We start from the raw sequence: 22263 nt of genomic DNA, 5'->3' as shown, positions 1-22263 counted from the left end.
AGCGAACTTGTTGGCAGAATCAGAGATCAGACGAGAAACTCAGCATAGCCGGTCCGCTCACTAGCCTGATTCAAGTGCTCGAAAGAGTTCACCCTTTGAGGGCATCTGTGGAAGATCTATCGGAAACATTGGACGATGTCTCAGTGCTAAGGTCGATTGCTGAGTCATTGCCCACGGACCCCGAAGCAGAGCCCTTAAGCGGCGAGAAACCTTCACCAAATGTAGGTGCCTTGCTTGCAGACCTAAACCATGGAATAGCTTCGGTTTTATCTCATTGTGAAGACGTTGATGTGACTTCTTTAGCCAGCAATGCTCGCCAGCAGGTCCATGCAATCAAAGTCAAGATGCAGGAACTACAGAACAGCATCGCTCTGGTGCAGGAGACAAACTTCGTGGAGGCTGCTCATTCTTTGTCGGAGTCCAGTCATCAGGGCACTTTTGCCGAGGCCCTCTGCAGCCTGGAATGCTGTGTCCTGCATGTGGAGGAGTGTATTGCCCACAGTGGAGTCGAGAATATAAGTGAACTGGAACTTTCAAAACTTAAAACATTGGCCACACCGCTGCGCAATGTATGGGAATACTGTGAACAGATCGATAGTCATGTGTTGGAGCATGCCATCGATTTATCCACGCAGGACGATATCTCGGACCTTAAGACCAGTGTGCATAAGCAAACCGTTTCGGATAACATCCAAGGGGTAGCTGCCGTGGAGGAAGAGCCAAGGGTCGAATTATTTGATATAAAGCAAGGTGTGGCGAGTGGCATCAAACAGCTCGAGGCCTGCCTGGAGGTCACCCAGACCGATGCCAGCAAAGAAATCCAGCAAGTGGGTGAAATAATGGAGCAGCTAAAGTCCGATCTAAAGAGCATTCACGCCGCCCTTGTCTCGGACAACGATCAGCAGGAAACTGTCTTGGCTCAGGCGAAAATAGATCGGACCATGTTCAAATTGAAGGAGTGTCTAGTGCACACCTATGAATCGGGACTGGTTGACTCTTTGGAGAATGTGGAGAGTGCTTTCGAGGACATACTACTTTCTTTGCCAGTTCTAGAGACCCAATTGGCAGAGGAGATGTTTGGCAAAATCGAGCAAGTCTTCAAGAACTTCGTTGTCTATTGCCAGAGTGCAGAAGCACAGGACCTTATCACCCTGAAGGCACCCATTGGGAATCTTTTGCATGTCATAGAAGCTGTAGCCGCTCAACCCAACGTTGATATTGAAAAATCATCTGCGGTAGTGGTTCAGCTTCAGACTAGTCTGATGGCTCCATTCAGAAGTCTCAATGAGGTTAGCGATGCGGCCAGCAATGAACTAATGGGTGGCCTGCTAAAAACCCAGAGCAGCCTGGTGACCGTATTTGATTTCATTGAGAACAACGAGAACTCGATTCGAATCATAGAACTGTTGCAGGAAATCGATTCCATTACTGGTGACTTGAACGCCCTGAACCTGATTCCATTTGAACAGACAGTGCCCCTTGACATTGGAATGATAATCGAAAACGTATCGTCAGGTAAAGCCTTCCTAACTGAAATCGAGGAGGGACTGCAAGCCAACAATCCCCAAAGCATTATTTTGCTCGACGAAAACACGGAGGATATTTCTCAGTTGGAATCAACACTAATTCAAATAGAGAAAGAAATTCTTTGTCAGCCAAAGGTAATCGATGAACCTATTCAGCTAGCAAGATGATCAAAATGTAGATAGATATAGATATATATCTAAGACTCCTGGACAGATATCAGAAGAACAGGTCAAAGAAAGTGGGATGCCAGTTGAGGAACTGCAGGCCGATGCTAAAAAAGAAATTCACACTGGGGAGGATGCTGACAAGAAGACACAAAAGTCAGAAACTTTGAAGGAAAAGTTGTTGGATCTATTCAAGGCACTTGTTCTCAACACAGATAACGAGGCATTGCAATCAATTGTGACAGAAAGCCAAGATATTATCGAAAATCTCAGTGATGTTGACAAGGTAGCCAAGTCCATTTTTAAATTACGAGAACACCTATGACGGAAAGCCAGGAAATGAAAAATATGATAAGCAACTCGCGGAAGAGTTTATCGAATCCCTTCTAGCGTCCTGTCCAGACGCAGCTGAGCAACTAATACACAACTATCTTAAGGAAATTAAGACAAACGTAATTTTAACTAAAGCTTCCATTCAGCTTATCGACGAGAGCAACATGTTAACCAAACCATCCCTGTTGGTGCCGAAACTAGTTAATCTGGAAAGGATTTCTGAGAAAATTCAGTCTACGCAACATTTAGATAAGTCATCTGAAAAGATGATCAGCTTGCAACAGAATCTAATGGACATTTTTATAATACTTGATGACCTACTAGACGAAAAGACGGAAATCTTAAAGCCAAAGATTGATGAAATTAAGACGATTTTGCTCGGCGAGTATGACTATATTGAAAAGACACAAGGAGATCTTCATACTGCTATTGTCAATGGAAAGATTCACAATGTTACTCAGAAGATGTTGAACATTTGTGAAGATCTGAAAGACTTGATTGGCAAACAAACTTAACATAAGGAAGCAGAAAAAATTACAGAGCCTGAACTTATTACCAAACAGATATCCGTAGAAAATGTGGAAGATATCAAGAAACTTGATGAAGAATCCAAACTTTCAGAGGCTAAGACTTTGGAGAAACAATCCATCCAAGAACAGCAACTGGATGATAAGATGCAGACGCGGGCTGAAGAGGATGCACAGACGGCCAAGAAAGCTGAACTCTCTGACGTTCTTTCTGAAAAGATGTCTGAACTCAAAGAGAAACAACTGGATGAGAAAAAACAAAAGAAAGCTGAGGACTAGGCCAAAAAAATGACCCAACAGGCAGAAGATTCTAAGGTTGTTGCTGAAAAGATACCCGAAGAAAAGGTTGAAGAAAGCAAGAAGAAGCAACACCTCGAGGAGAAACAACTGGATGACAAGAAACAGATGCAAACTGAGAAGGATGCCGAAAAGATGGTCCAGAAGGCAGAAGAATCTGAGGTTGTTGCTGAAAAAATATCTGACGAACAGGTAGAAGAAAGCAAGAAGGCCGATGTCAAGGATTCCGAGGCTAAGGCACAGAAAGCAAAGTCCTTGGAGAAGCAACAACTCGAGGAGAAACAACTGGATGAAAAGAAACAGAAGCAAACTGAGAAGAATGCCGAAAAGATGGTCCAGAAGGCAGAAGAATCTGAGGTTATTGCTAAAAAAATATCTGATGAACAGGTAGAAGAAAGCAAGAAGGCCGATGTCAAGGATTCCGAGGCTAAGGCACAGAAAGCAAAGGCTCTGGAGAAGCAACAACTCGATGAGAATCAACTGGATGAGAGGAAACAGAAACAAACTGAGAAGGATTCCGAAAAGATGGTCCAGAAGGCAGAAGAATCTGAGGTTATTGCTGAAAAAATATGTGAAAAACAGGTAGAAGAAAGCAAGAAGGCCGATGTCAAGGATTCCGAGGATAAGGCACAGAAAGCAAAGTCTTTGGAGAAGCAACACCTCGAGGAGAAACAACTGGATGACAAGAAACAGATGCAAACTGAGAAGGATGCCGAAAAGATGGTCCAGAAGGCAGAAGAATCTGAGGTTGTTGCTGAAAAAATATCTGACGAACAGGTAGAAAAAAGCAAGAAGGCCGATGTCAAGGATTCCGAGGCTAAGGCACAGAAAGCAAAGTCTTTGGAGAAGCAACAACTCGAGGAGAAACAACTAGATGACAAGAAACAGAAGCAAACTGAGAAGGATGCCGAAAAGATGGTCCGGAAGGCAGAAGAATCTGAGGTTGTTGCTGAAAAAATATCTGACGAACAGGTAGAAAAAATCAAGAAGGCCCCTGTCAAGGATTCCGAGGCTAAGGCACAGAAAGCAAAGGCTCTGGAGAAGCAACAACTCGAGGAGAAACAACTGGATGACAAGAAACAGAAGCAAACTGAGAAGGATGCCGAAAAGCTGGTCCAGAAGGCAGAAGAATCTGAGGTTGTTGCTGAAAAAATATCTGACGAACTGGTAGAAGAAAGCAAGAAGGCCGATGTCAAAGATGCCGAGGCTAAGGCACAGAAAGCAAAGGTTCTGGAGAAGCAAGAACTCGAGGAGAAACAACTGGATGAGAAGAAACAGAAGCAAACTGAGAAGAATGCCGAAAAGATGGTCCAGAAGGCAGAAGAATCTGAGGTTATTGCTGAAAAAATATCTGATGAACAGGTAGAAGAAAGCAAGAAGGCCGATGTCAAGGATTCCGAGGCTAAGGCACAGAAAGCAAAGTCTTTGGAGAAGCAACAACTCGAGGAGAAACAACTGGATGACAAGAAACAGATGCAAACTGAGAAGGATGCCGAAAAGATGGTCAAGAAGGCTGAAGAATCTGAGGTTATTAAAGAAAAAATATCTGAAGAACATGTAGAGGAAAGCAACAAGGCCGATGTCAAGGATTCCGAGGTTAAGGCACAGAAAGCAAGGGCTCTGGAGAAGCAACCACTCGAGGAGAAACAACTGGAAGAGAAGAAACAGAAGCAAACTGAGAAGGATGTCGAACAGATGGCCCAGAAGGCAGAAGAATCTGAGGTTATTGCTGAAAAAATATCTGAAGAACAGGTAGAAGAAAGCAAGAAGGCCGATGTCAAGGATTCCGAGTTTAAGGCACAGAAAGCAAAGGCTCTGGAGAAGCAAGAACTCGAGGAGAAACAACTGGATGATAAGAAACAGAAGCAAACTGAGATGGCCCAGAAGGCAGAAGAATCTAAGGTTGTTGCTGAAAAAATATCTGAAGAACAGGTAGAAGAAAGCAAGAAGGCCGATGTCAAGGATTCCGAGGCTAAGGCTCAGAAAGCAAGGGCTCTGGAGAAGCAACCACTCGAGAAGAAACAACTGGATGAGAAGAAACAGAAGCAAACTGAGACGGATGTCGAAAAGATGGTCCAGAAGGCAGAAGAATCTGAGGTTATTGCTGAAAAAATATCTGAAGAACAGGTAGAAAAAAGCAAGAAGGCCGATGTCAAGGATTCCGAGGTTAACGCACAGAAAGCAAAGTCTTTGGAGAAGGAAGATCTCGAGGATAAACAACTGGATGAGAAGAAACAGAAGCAAACTGAGAAGGATGCCGAAAAGATGGCCCAGAAAGGAGAGGTATCCGAAGCTCTGACTGAAAAGGTATCTGACGAACCGAAAGAAGAAATAATCAAAACTATTGTTACGGATCCGGCATCCAAGCCTCAAGGGGCAAAGGCTTTGGAAAAACAGTCTGTCTCAGTAAAACAACTGAATGAGAACAAGCAAAAGCAGGATGAAAAGGACGTAGAAACGCCAAGAATGCAGACGTTTCTGAAGAACCCCAAGAACAATCGGTTTTGGAGAGGCAATTTAACGAGGAACAAGAAGTGGTTGAAAAAAGGCTAAATCAGGTTGAGACAGAAGCTGATAAGAAGGCCCAAAATGTAGATACTTTGAAGCAAAAGTTATTGATTATATCCCAGGCGGTTGCTCTCGGCATACATAACGAGGCATTCCAATTGTAATTGTAACAGAAAGCCAAGATATCTCAGTGATGTTGACAAGGTAGCCAAGTCCATTTTAAAATTACGAGAACATATCGTTCACACCTATGACGGAAAGCCAGAAAATGAACAATATGATAAGCAACTCGCGGAAGAGTTTATCGAAGACCTTCTTGCGGCCTGCCCAGACGCAGCTGAGCAACTAATTCACAACTATCTTAAGGAAATTAAGACAAATGTAATTTTAACTAAAGCTTCCATTCCAGAAGGCAGAAGAATCTGAGGTTATTGCTGAAAAAATATCTGAAGAACAGGTAGAAGAAAGCAAGAAGGCCGATGTCAAGGATTCCGAGGTTAACGCACAGAAAGCAAAGTCTTTTGAGAAGGAAGATCTCGAGGCTCAGAAAGCAAGGGCTCTGGAGAAGCAACCACTCGAGAAGAAACAACTGGATGAGAAGAAACAGAAGCAAACTGAGACGGATGTCGAAAAGATGGTCCAGAAGGCAGAAGAATCTGAGGTTATTGCTGAAAAAATATCTGAAGAACAGGTAGAAGAAAGCAAGAAGGCCGATGTCAAGGATTCCGCACAGAAAGCAAAGTCTTTGGAGAAGGAAGATCTCGAGGATAAACAACTGGATGAGAAGAAACAGAAGCAAACTGAGAAGGATGCCGAAAAGATGGCCCAGAAAGGAGAGGTATCCGAAGCTCTGACTGAAAAGGTATCTGAAGAACCGAAAGAAGAAATAATCAAAACTATTGTTACGGATCCGGCATCCAAGCCTCAAGGGGCAAAGGCTTTGGAAAAACAGTCTGTCTCAGTAAAACAACTGAATGAGAACAAGCAAAAGCAGGATGAAAAGGACGTAGAAAAAGCCAAGAAAGCAGACGTTTCTGAAGAACCCCAAGAACAATCGGTTTTGGAGAGGCAATTTAACGAGGAACAAGAAGTGGTTGAAAAAAGGCTAAAGCAGGTTGAGACAGAAGCTGATAAGAAGGCCCAAAATGTAGATACTTTGAAGCAAAAGTTATTGATTATATCCCAGGCGGTTGCTCTCGGCATACATAAATGCCTCGTTATCCTCCAATCAATTGTAACAGAAAGCCAAGATATTATCGAAAATCTCAGTGATGTTGACAAGGTAGCCAAGTCCATTTTAAAATTACGAGAACATATCGTTCACACCTATGACGGAAAGCCAGAAAATGAACAATATGATAAGCAACTCGCGGAAGAGTTTATCGAAGACCTTCTTGCGGCCTGCCCAGACGCAGCTGAGCAACTAATTCACAACTATCTTAAGGAAATTAAGACAAATGTAATTTTAACTAAAGCTTCCATTCAGCTTATAGACGAGAGCAACATGTTAACCAAACCATCCCTGTTGGTGCCGAAACTATTTAATCTGGAAAGGATTTCTGAGAAAATTCAGTCTACGCAACATTAGGTAAGTCATCTGAAAAGATGATCAGCTTGCAACAGAATCTAATGGACATTTTTATAATACTTGATGACCTACTAGACGAAAAGACGGAAATCTTAAAGCCAAAGATTGATGAAATTAAGACGATTTTGCTCGGCGAGTATGACTATATTGAAAAGAAACAAGGAGATCTTCATACTGCTATTGTCCATGGAAAGATTCACGATGTTACTCAGAAGATGTTAAACATTTGTGAAGATCTGAAAGACCTGATTGGCAAACAAACTCAACATAAGGAAGATGAAATTACAGAGCCTGAACTTCTTACCATCAAGAAACTTGATGAAGAATCTAAACTTTCAAAGGCTAAGACTTTGAAAAACAATCCATCCAAGAACAGCAACTGGATGATAAGATGCAGACGCGGGCTGAAGAGGATGCAGAGACGGCCAAGAAAGCTAAACTCTCTGACGTTCTTTCTGAAAAGATGTCTGAACTCGAAGAGAAACAACTGGATGAGAAAGCTGAGGACTATGCCAAAAAAATGACCCAACAGGCAGAAGATTCTGAGGTTGTTGCTGAAAAGATACCCGAAGAAAAGGTTGAAGAAAGCAAGAAGGCCGATGTCAAGGATTCCGAGGCTAAGGCACAGAAAGCAAAGTCTTTGGAGAAGCAACAACTCGAGGAGAAACAACTGGATGACAAGAAACAGAAGCAAACTGAGAAGGATGCCGCAAAGATGGCCCAGAAGGCAGAAGGATCTGAGGTTGTTGCTGAAAAGATATCTGAAGAACAGGTAGAAGAAAGCAAGAAGGCCGATGTCAAGGATTCCGAGGCTAAGGCACAGAAAGCAAGGACTCTGGAGATGCAACCACTCGAGGAGAAACAACTGGAAGAGAAGAAACAGAAGCAATCTGAGAAGGATGTCGATTCTGCCCAGAAGGCAGAAGAATCTGAGGTTATTGCTGAAAAAATATCTGAAGAACAGGTGGAAGAAAGCAAGAAGGCCGATGTCAAGGATTCCGAGGTTAAGGCACAGAAGGCAAAGGCTCTGGAGAAGCAAGAACTCGAGGAGAAACAACTGGATGATAAGAAACAGAAGCAAACTGAGATGGCCCAGAAGGCAGAAGAATCTAAGGTTGCTGCTGAAAAAATATCTGAAGAACAGGTAGAAGAAAGCAAGAAGGCCGATGTCAAGGATTCCGAGGCTAAGGCTCAGAAAGCAAGGGCTCTGGAGAAGCAACCACTCGAGAAGAAACAACTGGATGAGAAGAAACAGAAGCAAACTGAGACGGATGTCGAAAAGATGGTCCAGAAGGCAGAAGAATCTGAGGTTATTGCTGAAAAAATATCTGAAGAACAGGTAGAAGAAAGCAAGAAGGCCGATGTCAAGGATTCCGAGGTTAACGCACAGAAAGCAAAGTCTTTGGAGAAGGAAGATCTCGAGGATAAACAACTGGATGAGAAGAAACAGAAGCAAACTGAGAAGGATGCCGAAAAGATGGCCCAGAAAGGAGAGGTATCCGAAGCTCTGACTGAAAAGGTATCTGACGAACCGAAAGAAGAAATAATCAAAACTATTTTTACGGATCCGGCATCCAAGCCTCAAGGAGCAAAGGCTTTGGAAAAACAGTCTGTCTCAGTAAAAAAAACTGAATGAGAACAAGCAAAAGCAGGATGAGAAGGACGTAGAAAAAGCCAAGAAAGCAGACGTTTCTGAAGAACCCCAAGAACAATCGGTTTTGGAGAGGCAATTTAACGAGGAACAAGAAGTGGTTGAAAAAAGGCTAAAGCAGGTTGAGACAGAAGCTGATAAGAAGGCCCAAAATGTAGATACTTTGAAGCAAAAGTTATTGATTATATCCCAGGCGGTTGCTCTCGGCATACATAACTCGTTATGTATTCCAATCATTTGTAACAGAAAGCCAAGATATTATCGAAAATCTCAGTGATGTTGACAAGGTAGCCAAGTCCATTTTAAAATTACGAGAACATATCGTTCACACCTATGACAGAAAGCCAGAAAATGAACAATATGATAAGCAACTCGCGGAAGAGTTTATCGAAGACCTTCTTGCGGCCTGCCCAGACGCAGCTGAGCAACTAATTCACAACTATCTTAAGGAAATTAAGACAAATGTAATTTTAACTAAAGCTTCCATTCAGCTTATCGACGAGAGCAACATGTTAACCAAACCATCCCTGTTGGTGCCGAAACTAGTTAATCTGGAAAGGATTTCTGAGAAAATGCAGTCTACGAAACATTTAGATAAGTCATCTGAAAAGAGGATCAGCTTGCAACAGAATCTAATGGACATTTTTATAATACTTGATGACCTACTAGACGAAAAGACAGAAATCTTAAAGCCAAAGATTGATGAAATTAAGACGATTTTGCTCGGCGAGTATGACTATATTGATAGGAAAAAAGGAGATCTTCATACTGCTATTGTCCATGGAAAGATTCACAATGTTACGCAGAAGATGTTGAACATTTGTGAAGATCTGAAAGACCTGATTGGCAAAAAAACTCAACATAAGGAAGCAGATGAAATTACAGAGCCTGAACTTCTTACAATCAAGAAACTTGATGAAGAATCCAAACTTTCAGAGGCTAAGACTTTGGAGAAACAATCCATCCAAGAACAGCAACTGGATGATAAGATGCAGACGCGGGCTGAAGAGGATGCAGAGACGGCCAAGAAAGCTAAACTCTCTGACGTTCTTTCTGAAAAGATGTCTGAACTCGAAGAGAAACAACTGGATGAGAAAGCTGAGGACTATGCCAAAAAAATGACCCAACTGGCAGAAGATTCTGAGGTTGTTGCTGAAAAGATACCCGAAGAAAAGGTTAAAGAAAGCAAGAAGGCCGATGTCAAGGATTCCGAGGCTAAGGCACAGAAAGCAAAGTCCTTGGAGATGCAACAACTCGAGGAGAAACAACTGGATGACAAGAAACAGAAGCAAACTGAGAAGGATGCCGAAAAGATGGTCCAGAAGGCAGAAGAATCTGAGGTTGTTGCTGAAAAGATATCTGAAGAACAGGTAGAAGAAAGCAAGAAGGCCGATGTCAAGGATTTCAAGGCTAAGGCACAGAAAGCAAGGGCTCTGGAGAAGCAACAACTCGAGGAGAAACAACTGGATGACAAGAAACAGAAGCAAACTGAGAAGGATGCCGAAAAGATGGCCCAGAAGGCAGAAGGATCTGAGGTTGCTGCTAAAAGGATATCCAAAGAGAAGCTTGCAGAAAGCAAAAAAGCGGATGTCAAGGATTCTGAGGCTAAGGCACAGAAAGCAAAGGCTCTGGAGAAGCAAGAGCTCGAGGAGAAACAACTGGATGACAAGAAACAGAAGCAAACTGAGGTTGTTGCTGAAAAGATATCCAAAGAGTATGTTGAAAAAAGCCAGAAGTCGGATGTCAAGGATTCCGAGGCTAGGGCACAGAAAGCAAAGGCTCTGGAGAAGCAACAACTTGAGGAGAAACAACTGGATGAGAAGAAACAGAAGCAAACTGAGAAGGATGCCGAAAAGATGGCCCAGAAGGCAGAAGAATCTGAGGTTGTTGCTGAAAAAATATCTGAAGAAAAACTTGAAGAAAGCAAGAAGGCCGATGTCAAGGATGCCGAGGCTAAGGCACAGAAAGCAAAGGCTCTGGAGAAGCAAGAGCTCGAGGAGAAACATCTCGATGAGAAAAAACCGAAGCAAGCTGAGAAAGATGCCGGAAAGAAGGCCCCGAAGGGAGAAGAATCTGAGGTTGTTGCAGAAAGAAAGAAGGCCGAGGTCAAGGATTCCGAGGCTAAGGCACAGAAAGCAAAGTTTTTGGAGAAGCAACAACTCGAGGAGAAACAACTGGATGAGAAGAAACAGAAGCAAACTGAGAAGGATTCCGAAATTAAGTCTCAACAGGCAAAAGAAATTGAGGTTGCTGCTAAAAAGATATCCAAAGAACGGGTTGAAGAAAGCAAGAAAGCGGATGTTAAGGATTCCGAGGCTAAGGTACAGAAAGCAAAAGCGTTGGAGAAGCACAAACTCGAGGAGAAACAACTGGATGAAAAACAGAAGCAAGCTGAGAAAGATGCCGAAAAGAAAGCCCAGAAGGCAGAAGAATCTGAGGTTGTTGCTAAAAAGATATCCAAAGAGAAGCTTGCAGAAAGCAAAAAGGCGGATGGCAAGGATTCTGAGGCTAAGGCACAGAAAGCAAATTCTTTGGAGAAGCAAGAACTCGAGGAAAAACACCTGGTTGAGAAGAAACAGAAGCAAACTGAGAAGGATGACAAAAAAACTGTCCAGAAGGCAGAAGAATCTGAGGTTTTTACTGAAAAGATGTTCGAAGAAAAGTTAAAAGAAGTCACGAAGACGGATGCCCCGTAGAAAGTGGATAACAAGAAACAAAAGCAATCTGAGAAGGAAGCCGAAGACGACTCTAAGAAAGTGAAAGTAATCGAGGCCGTTGAGGTGAAGACATCCGAGAAAGTCTCAATAGAGACAGCTCAGAGATCAGAATTAAGAAAAATTGTTTCTGAAGACAATATTATTGACGAAAGAAAGTCTACCTCCCAACGTGATGTCGAGAGAAATCAATGAGTGGATGAACCTGCTGACGCCATCAGTACGCGATCCTATAAATCAATGGACTCGGAGTACAAGGATAGAAAGGAATCACGCAGTGCTACCAATCGAAATACGGCGTCGGGCAGTGATCTTAAGTTGACCTGCGGGCTATCTGGACACGGTATGAGGGTGGAGTGGTTTAAGCAGAACACTCCGATCGAGAATGGGGCCAAGTACAGGAAAACATTGAACGACGGCCTCTCGTGCCTTGAAATTAAATCGGCCGAACTAAATGATTCTGGCATCTACCGCTGCAAAGCGTCCAACCAAAATGGAGAAGTCGAAACTAGCTGTCTTGTGACTATATACAAATCACCTTCGAGCAAATTTGGCACCCCGCCAATATTTACACGCAACATTCGAGGTAAGTGGCGGCAATCATGCCCTGTTCTACCTATTCTACCTAGTGATCTAATGCCCGAATTTAAAACTCAATTTAAGTGAAATATTTCAATTCTTTGCATTTATGCATCTTGACTTGGCATACACGTACACATTTATTGTATAAGGTATAAAGTAAATAGGCATAGTATATGGGAAGCAAGTGTGTGCAAAACGGCTCTTGACTAAGTACTAATTATATTATATTATATTTATATAATACATACTATGCAGGTATATATTTGGCTTGAGAAATATTTTGTCAATTGAGAGTACAAAAATCTCCTGAGAAAAGGAATACATAGTGTTTCTGGCTTCCACTCCAATGATAATCGCACGACAAAGGGTGTGGCGCCTAAATAGGCAACGCCTCATGTCAAATAGTAACAACCCAGAACAACTAATAATAATAATAACTTAAATTTGCGTGTATTCCTTGGGCATTGACTAATAAAAAACTAAACAAATCGTTCTACACTTTCGGTTCGCAAATATGGCATGTGTTGAGATTTGAAGGTAAATAAGGCATCGGAGGTCCATCATTATCATAGCATTTAAATATAAACCTATTTAAATAAGTAGATCGTTTAATTCGAATGGCAGCCGCGCGCCGCCTCATTTATATAATTGAATTTGTATTTACTGCCTGCATTCATTAAAAGTGGAAAAGTATTTAAATAGAAATGCATTTTGGCACTGAATGTTGCATGTGTGTGCTCGTGTGATTGTGCGAATACTTCTCGGCGAAACAAAACAGAATTCGTAAAATAGTTTCTAGCATAACAATTGATTGGGAATGAGGCTCAGATCGGAACAGATTGGTTCGGTTCGATGCGATTCGAGAAGGAATGTATTTTCGAATATTTCACCACGTTCGGTGACAGTCGTGAATCTTCTTTTGCTTCGAGCGGACGTCTCACGTCCTAAAAAACTATCGATCGAACCGTTGCGGGCTATATAGTATATAAAGTCGGACGTATATAATTTTTATCGGTTTACCATAACAAACTCCATTCCCTCGTTATCCTTCCATAAAACACCTTTCAAAAAAGGTCCGAGACCAATAGAAATGGGAGAAACGGATGGAGATATCGAGCCACGGGCATCTGCCGAACCAGATGCGCCAGCAGCCCAGGACACCTTGCAGGTGCCAACGCAAAAAAAGCGAAAACTCAAATCACCAACTCCGGGAAGCTTACGCGGACGCAGCTCCACGCCGATACACGGCCGGAGTCAGACACCGTTCACCCTCTATATGACCCGACGCAGTGCCACGCCCTCGACGTGGCGCAGCATTACACCGTTCCTGAATCGCGAGAAGAAGGAGAAGACTCCTTTTGAATTGGGGCGGGACATAAAGAGCCAGACCACGTGCAACATTGCCGTTTTCGATCGCGCCCTCGGCATGGATATCTCCGAGCCGTTGGATGTGCAGAAGCCCGTGCGTTACATAACATCTGACTTGTCGGTAATCGATCGCGCTGCCGTAATGGATGTGTCGAACGTTGAGGTTATCTACGTCGTGGAAGAGTACGAAGAGTTCGATGAGGAGGAGATCCTCGAGGAGGTGAAGCCCAAGAAGAAGGAGAAGAAGGCCAGGAAGCCCCGTGTCGCGCGCAAGTCCGTCGACATGACATCGGACAGCGAAGATATTGTTGACGGCCTCGATGATCGGGAGGACAGTTTGGATCTCGACGATGACGAGCCCGTCAAGAAGGGCAAGAAGAAGGCTCCTCCCAAGAAGAAGGAGAAGTCACCCAGTCCAAAATTGAGCTTGAAACTAGAGATTGGCGGCGCCCAGAAGGCTAGCAAGAAGATGTTCGAGCAGCAGCAGCAGGCGGGACCCAAGCCACCGCCAAAGAAGAGCAAAATGGTGCTCCAAATGGAGGAGCAGGCCAAGGCGGCTGCCAAGGCCGCCGAAGAGGAGGCCAACCGGGCGAAGCCTAAGGGCGAGACCTTCGAGGAGCGGCAGAAACGTCTGCAGGCCGAGAAGGAGGAGCAGGAACGCCTGGAGGCCGAGCAGCGGGCACTGGAGGAGGCCGAGGAGGAAGAGGAGCCACCAGAGGAGGGCGAAGATGGCACCGAGGCTGGCTACGGAGACGAGGAAAACGAATACCTCGACGAGAATGGTGAAGAAAATCCCGAAGATCTCGCCGAAGAAGAGGAGGACGTAGTGGTCGACTTGAAGAAAGAGAAACGTCGTGGCAGCGACTCCTCCGATGACTTCGTTCGTCCCGATCCCCACGAGGAGGAGCGCTGGCAGCGCATCGCCGCCATCGAGGGCGAGGAGTTCATGCAGCAGATGCGCAAGTACAGCATGGCCAAGCGCATCAGCGAAAAGGAGCGCGACGCCGACTGGCAGAATCGCCGGGAGCAGGGTCGCCGGCCCAAGTTTATAAATTTCCTCTCTGATCGCACGGTCGAGTGCGGCCAGAGTGTGCGCCTGGCCTGTGCCGTTGATGGCCCCGAGCTATCAGCCAAGTGGTTCAAGGACCGCCGGCAGCTTGAGCGCGATGGTTGCCATCGCATCTCGAACAACAACAATATCCTTGTCCTGGAGGTGCTCAACACAAACATCCTGGACTCTGGCGAGTATTCGTGCGTGATTTCGAACCAGAACGACGAGGTGATCTCCTCGTGCATTGTCACCGTCTACGAGGTGTTTAAGGATGAACCGAAACCACCCACCATTCAGTATATCAAAGGTATATGTCGGCGAGTGAGCGTGCTCGGTTTTTGGTTCGCGTTCGCGTTCGCCTTTGGTGCATCCCTAAGTTCTGTGCTGTAGCTTTTCTTTGCCTCTTCCAGAGTACTATCATTTGCGCGACGATGAGCTGACCATCGAGTGCCACGTCCATGGTGTGCCCCGACCGGTCATCACATGGTGGCGCGGTGCCTTCCAGGTGAAGCCTAGCTACAAGTTCACCATGCTGGAGGAGGCGCACGGTGTCTGCAAGCTGCTGATCTATAAGCCCGGCAACAAGGACGGCGGTATCTACACTCTGAAGGCTATCAATTCCATCGGCGAGGTTCAGATCAATCACACTGTGGAGGTGGCCAAGAATCTGCACTACCATGTCCCGGGCATCTTCCATGCCCGCGACAGGATCCAGCTGGACAGCTTGAAGCATGCCAAGAGGCAAATGGATACGGCCCTCAAGTCCATGGCCGAGTCGGATCAGAGGCGTGCCGAGGCCGAACAGGCGCGCCTCCGACCAGTGCGTCCCTCCCCAGAGCCACTGGTCCCTGCTAAGCAGAAGCTCTCGTTTGCCACTCAGCTTCGTGATCGCATGGCTCTTGAGGGGTCCACCATTAAGTTTGTGGCCACTGTCATTGGACCCTCGCCCAGCACCCGCTGGATGAAGGACGACAAGTGGGTGGTGGTTGGTGGCAACATCAAGAACCTGTCGGAGGAGGGCAAAGCAATTCTAGCGATCGAGAATGCCACCACTGCCGACTCGGGCGTCTACAAGTGCGTGGCCAAGAACGAACTCAGCGAAATCGAAACCTCTTGCTACTTTAAAGTGTATGCGGCACAGACCGATGGCGACGAGTCGGAGCCCATATTCGCCCTGCCCCTGCGAGGTATTTGCTCTTCTCTCAATGTTGCACTCTATATCGTGGATGTCTCTACTCTGTGGATATACTATGTCCCTAAGTGTTCTGGTTACACGACTGCTATATGTGCTATATGTGTGTGTGACGTGTGTGTATTGTGTTGTCCGACGATCGCGATTGAGGTCGTCCGTGTACGAAAATAGATGAATTGATTGATTGGATTGCATTTGCATTCTCCTTAGATGTATATCATGCCTCGCAGAACGATTTAATTATCGATACGAAGGTGCGCTGCAATCCCCGACCCGTCATTACGTGGACCAAAGACCAGATACCCGTGGTGCTCGACGATCGGGTGGTGCAGATCGAGCACTTGGACGGCATCTGTGAGCTGATCATCAACAAGCCGACCGTCAATGACAACGGAATCTATGTCTGCAGTGCCCAGAACAAGTTGGGCAGTCAGTCGACCACCCACACGGTCGTCGTCGACACACACTCATCGCGTCGATCGAGTATTCTCTCCACTTTGGCCATGCAGGACGGTGCAAAGGAGGGCGAAGCCGCGGAGGGTGGTGGCAAGGCCAAGAGCAGGCCGAAGAAGAAGAAGGACGATGAGGAGGAGGCCGGCGGCGGTGGCGGCGGGGATGGTGGCTACGAGCGACGCAGCCGCATGCCGGACCCTTCGCCCAAGCAAATGCTCTACTTCACGGTCAATCTGTCCAATCGGTATGTAGCCGAGGGCTCCAAGGTCAAGTTGCAGGCTGTAATTGGAGGTCCGGAGCCGACACTTAAATGGCAGAAGGACGACCAGAATGTCTCCTACGGACCGCGCATTCGCAACATGAATCGTAATGGCCTGGCGGTCCTGGAGTTTGTCAACGCCTCAACAGAGGACTCTGGCACCTACACGATCACTGCCCAAAACGAGCACTGCAAGATCACAACCTCGGCCGTGCTGCATGTCTACGAGGCGAAGGTCAACACCGATGTCCAGCCCGTGTTCATACGTTCGCTAAAAGGTAAGGGATCGCATCGAGCAGGCATCACAATCGTCTCCTCATCGGATGAGAGATCAGATCAGATCAGTGAGAGATCGATCTATACTTAGAAGCATCCGACATTATTCGTGGTTGTGCAATGCCATTGATCGTTATGCAAACCATTATGTTGTTTGTGGTGATGTGATGTGATATGTCTTCTCTCTGCAGCATGCTGAATTCCGCATTCGTTGCATAATACAAATCTCTTCCATCCTCTTCCCTTCGCCACTTAAAGACACCTATCATCTGAACACCAATGAGCTGATTCTGGAGACGGCGGTGCGAGGACAGCCCACACCGGAGGTGCAGTGGTTTAAGGACAGCATTGAGATCCAGAGCGGCGGTCGCTTCCAGCTTATCGAGCATCAGGATGGCTCCTGCGAGCTCCACATCGATCGTCCGGACAACAAGGACTCGGGCAAATATGTCGTTAAGGCCGAAAGTCGGGCCGGCAAAATGGAGATCTCGCATTACGTTTTGTTCGAGAGCATGGCTCATCATATTGCGGACAACATCCATGGCGTGTTCCATGCTGACAAGAATCTTCTGCGTGCCAAGGAGGAGAAGGAGAAGCCCTCGGAGGACTGCAGGAAGCCAGCTCCAGCGGCGGCCGCACCCGAAGCCGAGTCTGAGGCTGAGACCGAGGAGGGCAAGGGCAAGCGACGTGGCCACAAGGCGGACGATGATGAGGGAGTTTCATCGGCCTATGCCTCCGACTATGCCTCGGACTCGGGCAGTATTTCGAGCAAGCGGCGCGAGAAGAACATCGTAATCCACTTCAGCACCTCCATGAGGGATCGCGTTGTGGCCGAGGGATCCAAGGTGAAGATATCCTGTTTCCTGGACGCCAAGGAGCCACAAGTCAAGTGGTTCAAAGACGGAGAGCAATTGGTGAATGGACCCAAGATCAGGGGCCGCTATAGCGAGGGACTGTGCCTTCTGGAAATCACGAGCGCCACGGCGGAGGACAATGGCGAGTTCAAGTGCTGGGGACGCGATGAAACCGGCGAAGCGTCCACCTCGTGCCGCCTGGAGGTCTTCGAGGATGCGGGCACCGGCGACGTTCCGCCCACATTCACGCGCAACATCAAGGACACGCTGCACGGCAAGATCAACGAACTGCAGCTTGACGTGCATGTGCGCGGTCTGCCCACGCCCTCGGTCACATGGGTGAAGGATGGCGTGAAGATCGAGAACAGCGACAAGTACCAGCAGGTGGACCACGATGATGGCACCTGCGAGCTCTTCATCAGTAGCCCGAAGCCCTCGGACAGCGGCAAGTACGTTTGCCAGGCCGAGAACCGCGAGGGCAAGACGGAAATCGTTCACATGGTCACCGTGGAGAAGCGTGTGAGGGCTCCACGCATCTCGCCGCCCAGGGAGGGCAGGCCGCCCCGTCCTGCTGGCGAGGGCGACGAGCCAGCCGCCGGCGAGGAGGGAGAAGTTGGAGCCGACGGTGAGCCGAGACGCAGGAAGCCCAAGCCCGACGAAGAGGAGGTGACAAGCTCGAGGCGCGAGGTACCCATGCCACCAGATCTAAGGAAGCGTCTCTACTTCCGCAACTACCTCTCGAATCGCACCGTCAAGTCGGGCAGTAACGTCAAGTGGATGGTGAACATCGACGGACCGGAGCCAAGTGCCAAGTGGTTCCACGGCGACCAGCCGATTGCCTTCGGCCCCAAGAGCAAGTTGTCCATGCAGGACGGCATTGCCTGGCTGAATCTGGTGGGTGTGACCGAGGAGGATGCCGGCGAGTATACGCTGAGGGTGAGGGGATCTGACAACGAAATCGTGAGCACTTGCAACCTGTTCGTTTACAGCACGGGAAAAGAAGAGATAATCCCACCCACCTTTGTGGTGGGCATCAAAGGTAGGACGCTCTACTCGTATGTGGTTACGTTGCGAAAGTCGCGCCAGTGCGTCCAGGTGAATGTCCCACCTTGCTTTGAGCTAAGTGTAGTCCTACTGTACTCCTACTATAGATGTAGCTTTAGAGAACTAACACTAATCCCTAGATAGATCCTTTGATTTTCCCATATTCTGTACCTTGTCTTATGTGTATTGTGCCTTGTCTCTTCCCCATCATCCCTTGCAGATGTATACCATTCACAGGGCAATAGCCTCACGCTGGAGTGCAAGGTATCGGGAAGCCCAAAGCCACACATCTACTGGCAGCGGGACAACACCTTGCTGCCACTGGAGAGCAAAAAGTACCAGTAGGCCGAGCAGAGTGACGGCGTAAAGCTCCTGACCATAGCGAACTTTGGCAGCGACGACTCTGGACTGTACACCTGCTATGCGGAGAGCGAGAACGGTCAGATGAAGATCAGCAAGTTCGTGCAGGCCTCCAACTATGTGCGCGAGCGAGCGGCTGAAAAGAAACCCATTGATATGGTCATTCAGGAGATCAAGCGGGATGATGAATCCTCCGCTTCTGCTGCTGCTAGCGACAATGCCGCAGCCAAGGCCAAGGCCAAGGTCTGCGAGGACAAGCTGCGGCTCAGCCTGGAGACCAGCTTGAAAACCATGACTATTGGCAGCGGCAACAAGGCCCAGATGATTTGCTATGTGACCGGTTTCATCGAGGATGTGCACTGGCTGCGGAACGAGGAGCGCGTGACGAAGGATTCCCGGCACAAGATCTAGAGCATAAACGGGGCCATCAGTCTGGAGATATACGATGCCCGGGTCGAGGACAGTGGCCACTACAGATGCGTCATGAAGAACAGCAAGCAGACTGTGGAGAGTGCCGGACAGCTCAGTGTATTGGATCAGACCCACGGACAGCTGCCGGAGAGCTTCTCCAGTGCAATAACAGGTAGACCGACCCATCTATCATCCTTTTTCGTTTACTGATTATACCTATTTGTAATTGTCCTTCGCAGAGTCGTACGACGCACAGCGGAATGAGATTGTGCTCAGCTGTCAGGTGCATGGACGCCCCAGTGTCAGTTGGATGCGCGACGATCACACGATCTGCAACAATCGCTACAAGACGGTGGAGGAGCCCAGTGGCGTTCGCAAGCTGATCATACGCAATCCCATATCCTCCGACTGCGGCATCTTTGCCTGCTATGCGGAGCACGAGGATCGAATCGATTCGATTAGCACCTCCATCAGAGCCGCCGACCTCAAGCGTCTCATCACTGTCAGTCCAGACGAAGTGTATGCGATTGCGGATCAGAATGCGTCCAGTTGGTCGCGTAGTACATCGCATATAAACACAGGAGCTGGTCACGTAAATGGAAATGGAGAGCTTCATCGAGCCGGAGATCACGTCATGCGGAGCGTGGGCAAAGCCAAGCCGCTCTTCCACGCTCTGCTGCACGATCGCACCGTTTCAAAGGGAGTTCATCTCCGGATGGTGTGCGCCGTTTCCGGCGATGAGAACACGCACATCGAGTGGCTAAAGAACCACAAACCACTGCCCAGAGACACGCGCTACCAGACCCTCTACCAGAACGGAGAGGCCTCGCTGGAAATCTACGCTGCAGTGGCCGACGACAGCGGCAACTACACCTGCGCTGCCAGCAACGACTTTGGCGAGAGCCTTACTCATGCCAAGCTGCGTGTCTACAAGCACTTTGGCTTCACAGCCAAGTACTTTTACGCAGCCGATTCGAGGTATTGCTCCTTCCATCCCCGTCAAACGAGGATTTCGCCCGCGCCTTTGCTGCTCATCTTTGCTGTTTGCTGTTCCGCTAACCGCTTCTGTACACCCGTTGATTTCTAGACCCTTTGCTAATACTTTTTCTCGTCCTTCTTATAGACACATATTCTCTCAACGAGAATGAGTTAGTTCTGGATTGTCGCGTACGTGGCCAGCCCCGCCCCGATATTACGTGGATGAAGGGGAACGAGATCCTTAGCAGCGATGAGAAGTACCAGTTAACCGATCAGGCCGATGGGGATGCCAAGCTGGTCATTGTCAGCCCCACCGAGAAGGACTCTGGCGTCTCCTCGTGCGTGGCCCGCAACGAGGGTGCCGAGAACAAGATGTCTCATCAAGTGGACTTTAAGGGACGTGAACGGTACACACAGGAGAAGACTTCCGGCTTCTACCATCGTGACCCCAATAAGCCGCACTTCCTCACGCCGCTCGGCAATCAGACAGTCTGCGATGGCGGTACTGTAGCCATTTCGGCCGAGTTCATGCAGACAACCACGCCCCTCGAGGTGAAATGGTTGCGAGACCGCCAGGTCGTCGAAGGTCCCAATGTCCAGGCCCTGGCCGATCGCGGTGTCTACACGCTGACCATCATGAAAGCCACGTCAGAGGTTGAGGGCACCTACACCTGCCGCGCCTCGAACGCCTACGGACGGACCGAGTCGCATGCCAATGTCGATGTGGCTGTTGGTGCCGAAAAGGACGAACGGCCACCGCTGTTCCTATCTCGCCCAGATACCGAAATGAAGATCGCTGTGGGTGATCCCTTCTCGTTTGCCTTCCGTATTGCCGGCGAACCGAAACCAAAGCGTAAGCGATTGCTCATTGCGTGTGTTTGGGATCCCCATTTCTACTAATCATATCATTCGATTGCCTCATGTTTCAGTCACGTTCATGAAGGGCACCAAGGACATCACCCAATCGGATCGGGTCAGCAAAGAGGTATCCGATGACTATACCAGATTCACAGTGCAGCAGGCCCAAATCTCCGACTCGGGCACCTATTTCGTTGTGGCACGTAACAACTTTGGCACGGACAGGATATTTGTTACCGTCACGGTAAGGTTCCTTGGGATATATATACAAATACTCGTACATACCTCTATGAGTATACATATGAATCTGTTTTTGTTTGCTTGTGGCTGTTCCTGAATGTCTTGCGTCTCTCTCTGTATGTGCGCCAAATGCTTTCGCTAACTAACATCTGCTATTATTTCTCTTTTCTTCTCTGCTTCTGCTTTTCTTCTCTTTTTTATCTAGATTAAAATCCCCAAAAAGAAAGAATAAAGCTTATTAATTATTAAACATATAAATATTTTCAAATTTCGAACGCCTCCGCACCAACAAAATACCAACACCAAATACAATTATAGTTAATTACAGTCAACTTTCCTAACTCTCTCTATGTGTTCATTCAAAGCAATATAATATCGTTCTGACTACAAAACTTATAGGTAAACCCGCGCGCTCGCTCCGCAACGCCAACGCAACCTCGCTGGGACCTACCCCTGGACAGTTACAGCGACTCATCGTATTTCAGAGGTGAGTTCCAGAGTTTACTGCATCTCTATATCTCTGCGACCTGTATTAAAGAACATATAGATGTGGAAGGAGTAAGCTACTAAGTATACGAGTGGCAGCCTGCTTGTCATCTATGCGTTCTATGTACACATCCTTCGCTTGTACCCTTTTTGTGTGTGTGGATCATCGTGTTTCTCCCTTCGTTGTCCGTTCCATCATTTGTCCTATGTCTGTCTGTTCGTGTGCATCTCTTGTAATACGATATGATGCCAAAGCTTTAGTTGGATCTTTTCCAGATCGGTTCAAGAACCGCCACAAACCAAAAACGACAAAAGAATCTTCCTGTGAGATCAATGAGATCGATAGATCGATACACCCTGCAGCACACACACAAAATATTTCGTGTATTTATCTTTTGTTAGTATTTCTGAACGATTGACTTAATTACTTTTATTATCGTATATAAATAATGTATTATTTAAAGCACAGCAATCCAGCTTATACATTTACGTAGTGAAAAACAAGAAAATAAAAAATATTTCTCCGGGGCGTACTGTCTTTC

The 22263-nt window shown here is 47.1% G+C and overlaps 5 protein-coding genes and 1 pseudogene across 6 annotated transcripts; all 6 read left to right on the top strand.

The window, feature by feature from the left end:
• The first annotated feature begins 2816 nt into the window (after positions 1–2816).
• On the top strand, positions 2817–6944 carry LOC117192880 (trichohyalin-like). The gene is made up of 4 exons (XM_033397627.1): positions 2817–3040; positions 3431–5299; positions 5766–6503; positions 6843–6944. The coding sequence occupies exons 1-4, from the start codon at positions 2840–2842 to the stop codon at positions 6942–6944; spliced, it is 2910 nt and encodes a 969-aa protein (XP_033253518.1). The 5' UTR covers positions 2817–2839.
• Positions 6945–6963: 19 nt separating this feature from the next.
• On the top strand, positions 6964–9114 carry LOC117192398 (vicilin-like seed storage protein At2g18540). Its single transcript, XM_033397076.1, has one exon. The coding sequence runs from the start codon at positions 7336–7338 to the stop codon at positions 8578–8580; it is 1245 nt and encodes a 414-aa protein (XP_033252967.1). The 5' UTR covers positions 6964–7335; the 3' UTR covers positions 8581–9114.
• LOC117192879 (DNA ligase 1-like) lies at positions 9105–11291 on the top strand. Its single transcript, XM_033397626.1, has 2 exons — positions 9105–10283; positions 10437–11291. Exons 1-2 carry the CDS (start codon positions 9105–9107, stop codon positions 11289–11291), a joined length of 2034 nt encoding a protein of 677 aa, XP_033253517.1.
• Positions 11292–11328: 37 nt separating this feature from the next.
• On the top strand, positions 11329–19246 carry LOC117192399. Its single transcript, XM_033397077.1, has 2 exons — positions 11329–11895; positions 18609–19246. Exon 2 carries the CDS (start codon positions 18833–18835, stop codon positions 19157–19159), a length of 327 nt encoding a protein of 108 aa, XP_033252968.1. The 5' UTR covers positions 11329–11895; positions 18609–18832; the 3' UTR covers positions 19160–19246.
• Positions 12783–22249, top strand: LOC117192397 (muscle M-line assembly protein unc-89-like). 2 transcript variants are annotated; one of them, XM_033397074.1, is made up of 8 exons: positions 12783–14617; positions 14721–15497; positions 15713–16492; positions 16749–18383; positions 20283–20990; positions 21067–21239; positions 21635–21722; positions 21998–22249. In XM_033397074.1, exons 1-8 carry the CDS (start codon positions 12982–12984, stop codon positions 22138–22140), a joined length of 5940 nt encoding a protein of 1979 aa, XP_033252965.1. In that variant the 5' UTR covers positions 12783–12981; the 3' UTR covers positions 22141–22249. The 2 variants fall into 2 exon arrangements, with proteins under 2 accessions (XP_033252965.1, XP_033252966.1); XM_033397075.1 differs by lacking the exons at positions 21635–21722; positions 21998–22249 and adding an exon at positions 21441–21486 and having other exon boundaries at positions 12785–14617.
• The window catches only part of LOC117192878, a 2960-nt pseudogene continuing 2867 nt past the window's right edge, over positions 22171–22263 (top strand).

This window comes from Drosophila miranda (genome assembly GCF_003369915.1).
Source record: "Drosophila miranda strain MSH22 chromosome Y unlocalized genomic scaffold, D.miranda_PacBio2.1 Contig_Y2_pilon, whole genome shotgun sequence".
Classification (NCBI taxonomy): domain Eukaryota; kingdom Metazoa; phylum Arthropoda; class Insecta; order Diptera; family Drosophilidae; genus Drosophila; species Drosophila miranda.
Note: the sequence above shows the minus strand (reverse complement) of the source record. Positions and strands in the feature narration are given on the sequence as shown.

Bases quoted from the DNA above. Each gene is read 5' to 3' on its own strand.
- LOC117192880 (XM_033397627.1), top strand. From the start codon at position 2,840: ATGACCCAACAGGCAGAAGATTCTAAGGTTGTTGCTGAAAAGATACCC. The intron at 5,300-5,765 runs GTAGAAACGCCA...CTTCCATTCCAG, and splicing joins AAAAGCAGGATGAAAAGGAC to AAGGCAGAAGAATCTGAGGT. The intron at 6,504-6,842 runs GTAGATACTTTG...GCTTCCATTCAG, and splicing joins CTGATAAGAAGGCCCAAAAT to CTTATAGACGAGAGCAACAT.
- LOC117192398 (XM_033397076.1), top strand. From the start codon at position 7,336: ATGCAGACGCGGGCTGAAGAGGATGCAGAGACGGCCAAGAAAGCTAAA.
- LOC117192879 (XM_033397626.1), top strand. From the start codon at position 9,105: ATGTTAACCAAACCATCCCTGTTGGTGCCGAAACTAGTTAATCTGGAA. The intron at 10,284-10,436 runs GTTGTTGCTGAA...AAGCAAACTGAG, and splicing joins AGAAACAGAAGCAAACTGAG to AAGGATGCCGAAAAGATGGC.
- LOC117192397 (XM_033397074.1), top strand. From the start codon at position 12,982: ATGGGAGAAACGGATGGAGATATCGAGCCACGGGCATCTGCCGAACCA. The intron at 15,498-15,712 runs GTATTTGCTCTT...CATTCTCCTTAG, and splicing joins ATTCGCCCTGCCCCTGCGAG to ATGTATATCATGCCTCGCAG. The intron at 18,384-20,282 runs GTAGGACGCTCT...TCCTTCTTATAG, and splicing joins CTTTGTGGTGGGCATCAAAG to ACACATATTCTCTCAACGAG.
- LOC117192399 (XM_033397077.1), top strand. From the start codon at position 18,833: ATGAAGATCAGCAAGTTCGTGCAGGCCTCCAACTATGTGCGCGAGCGA.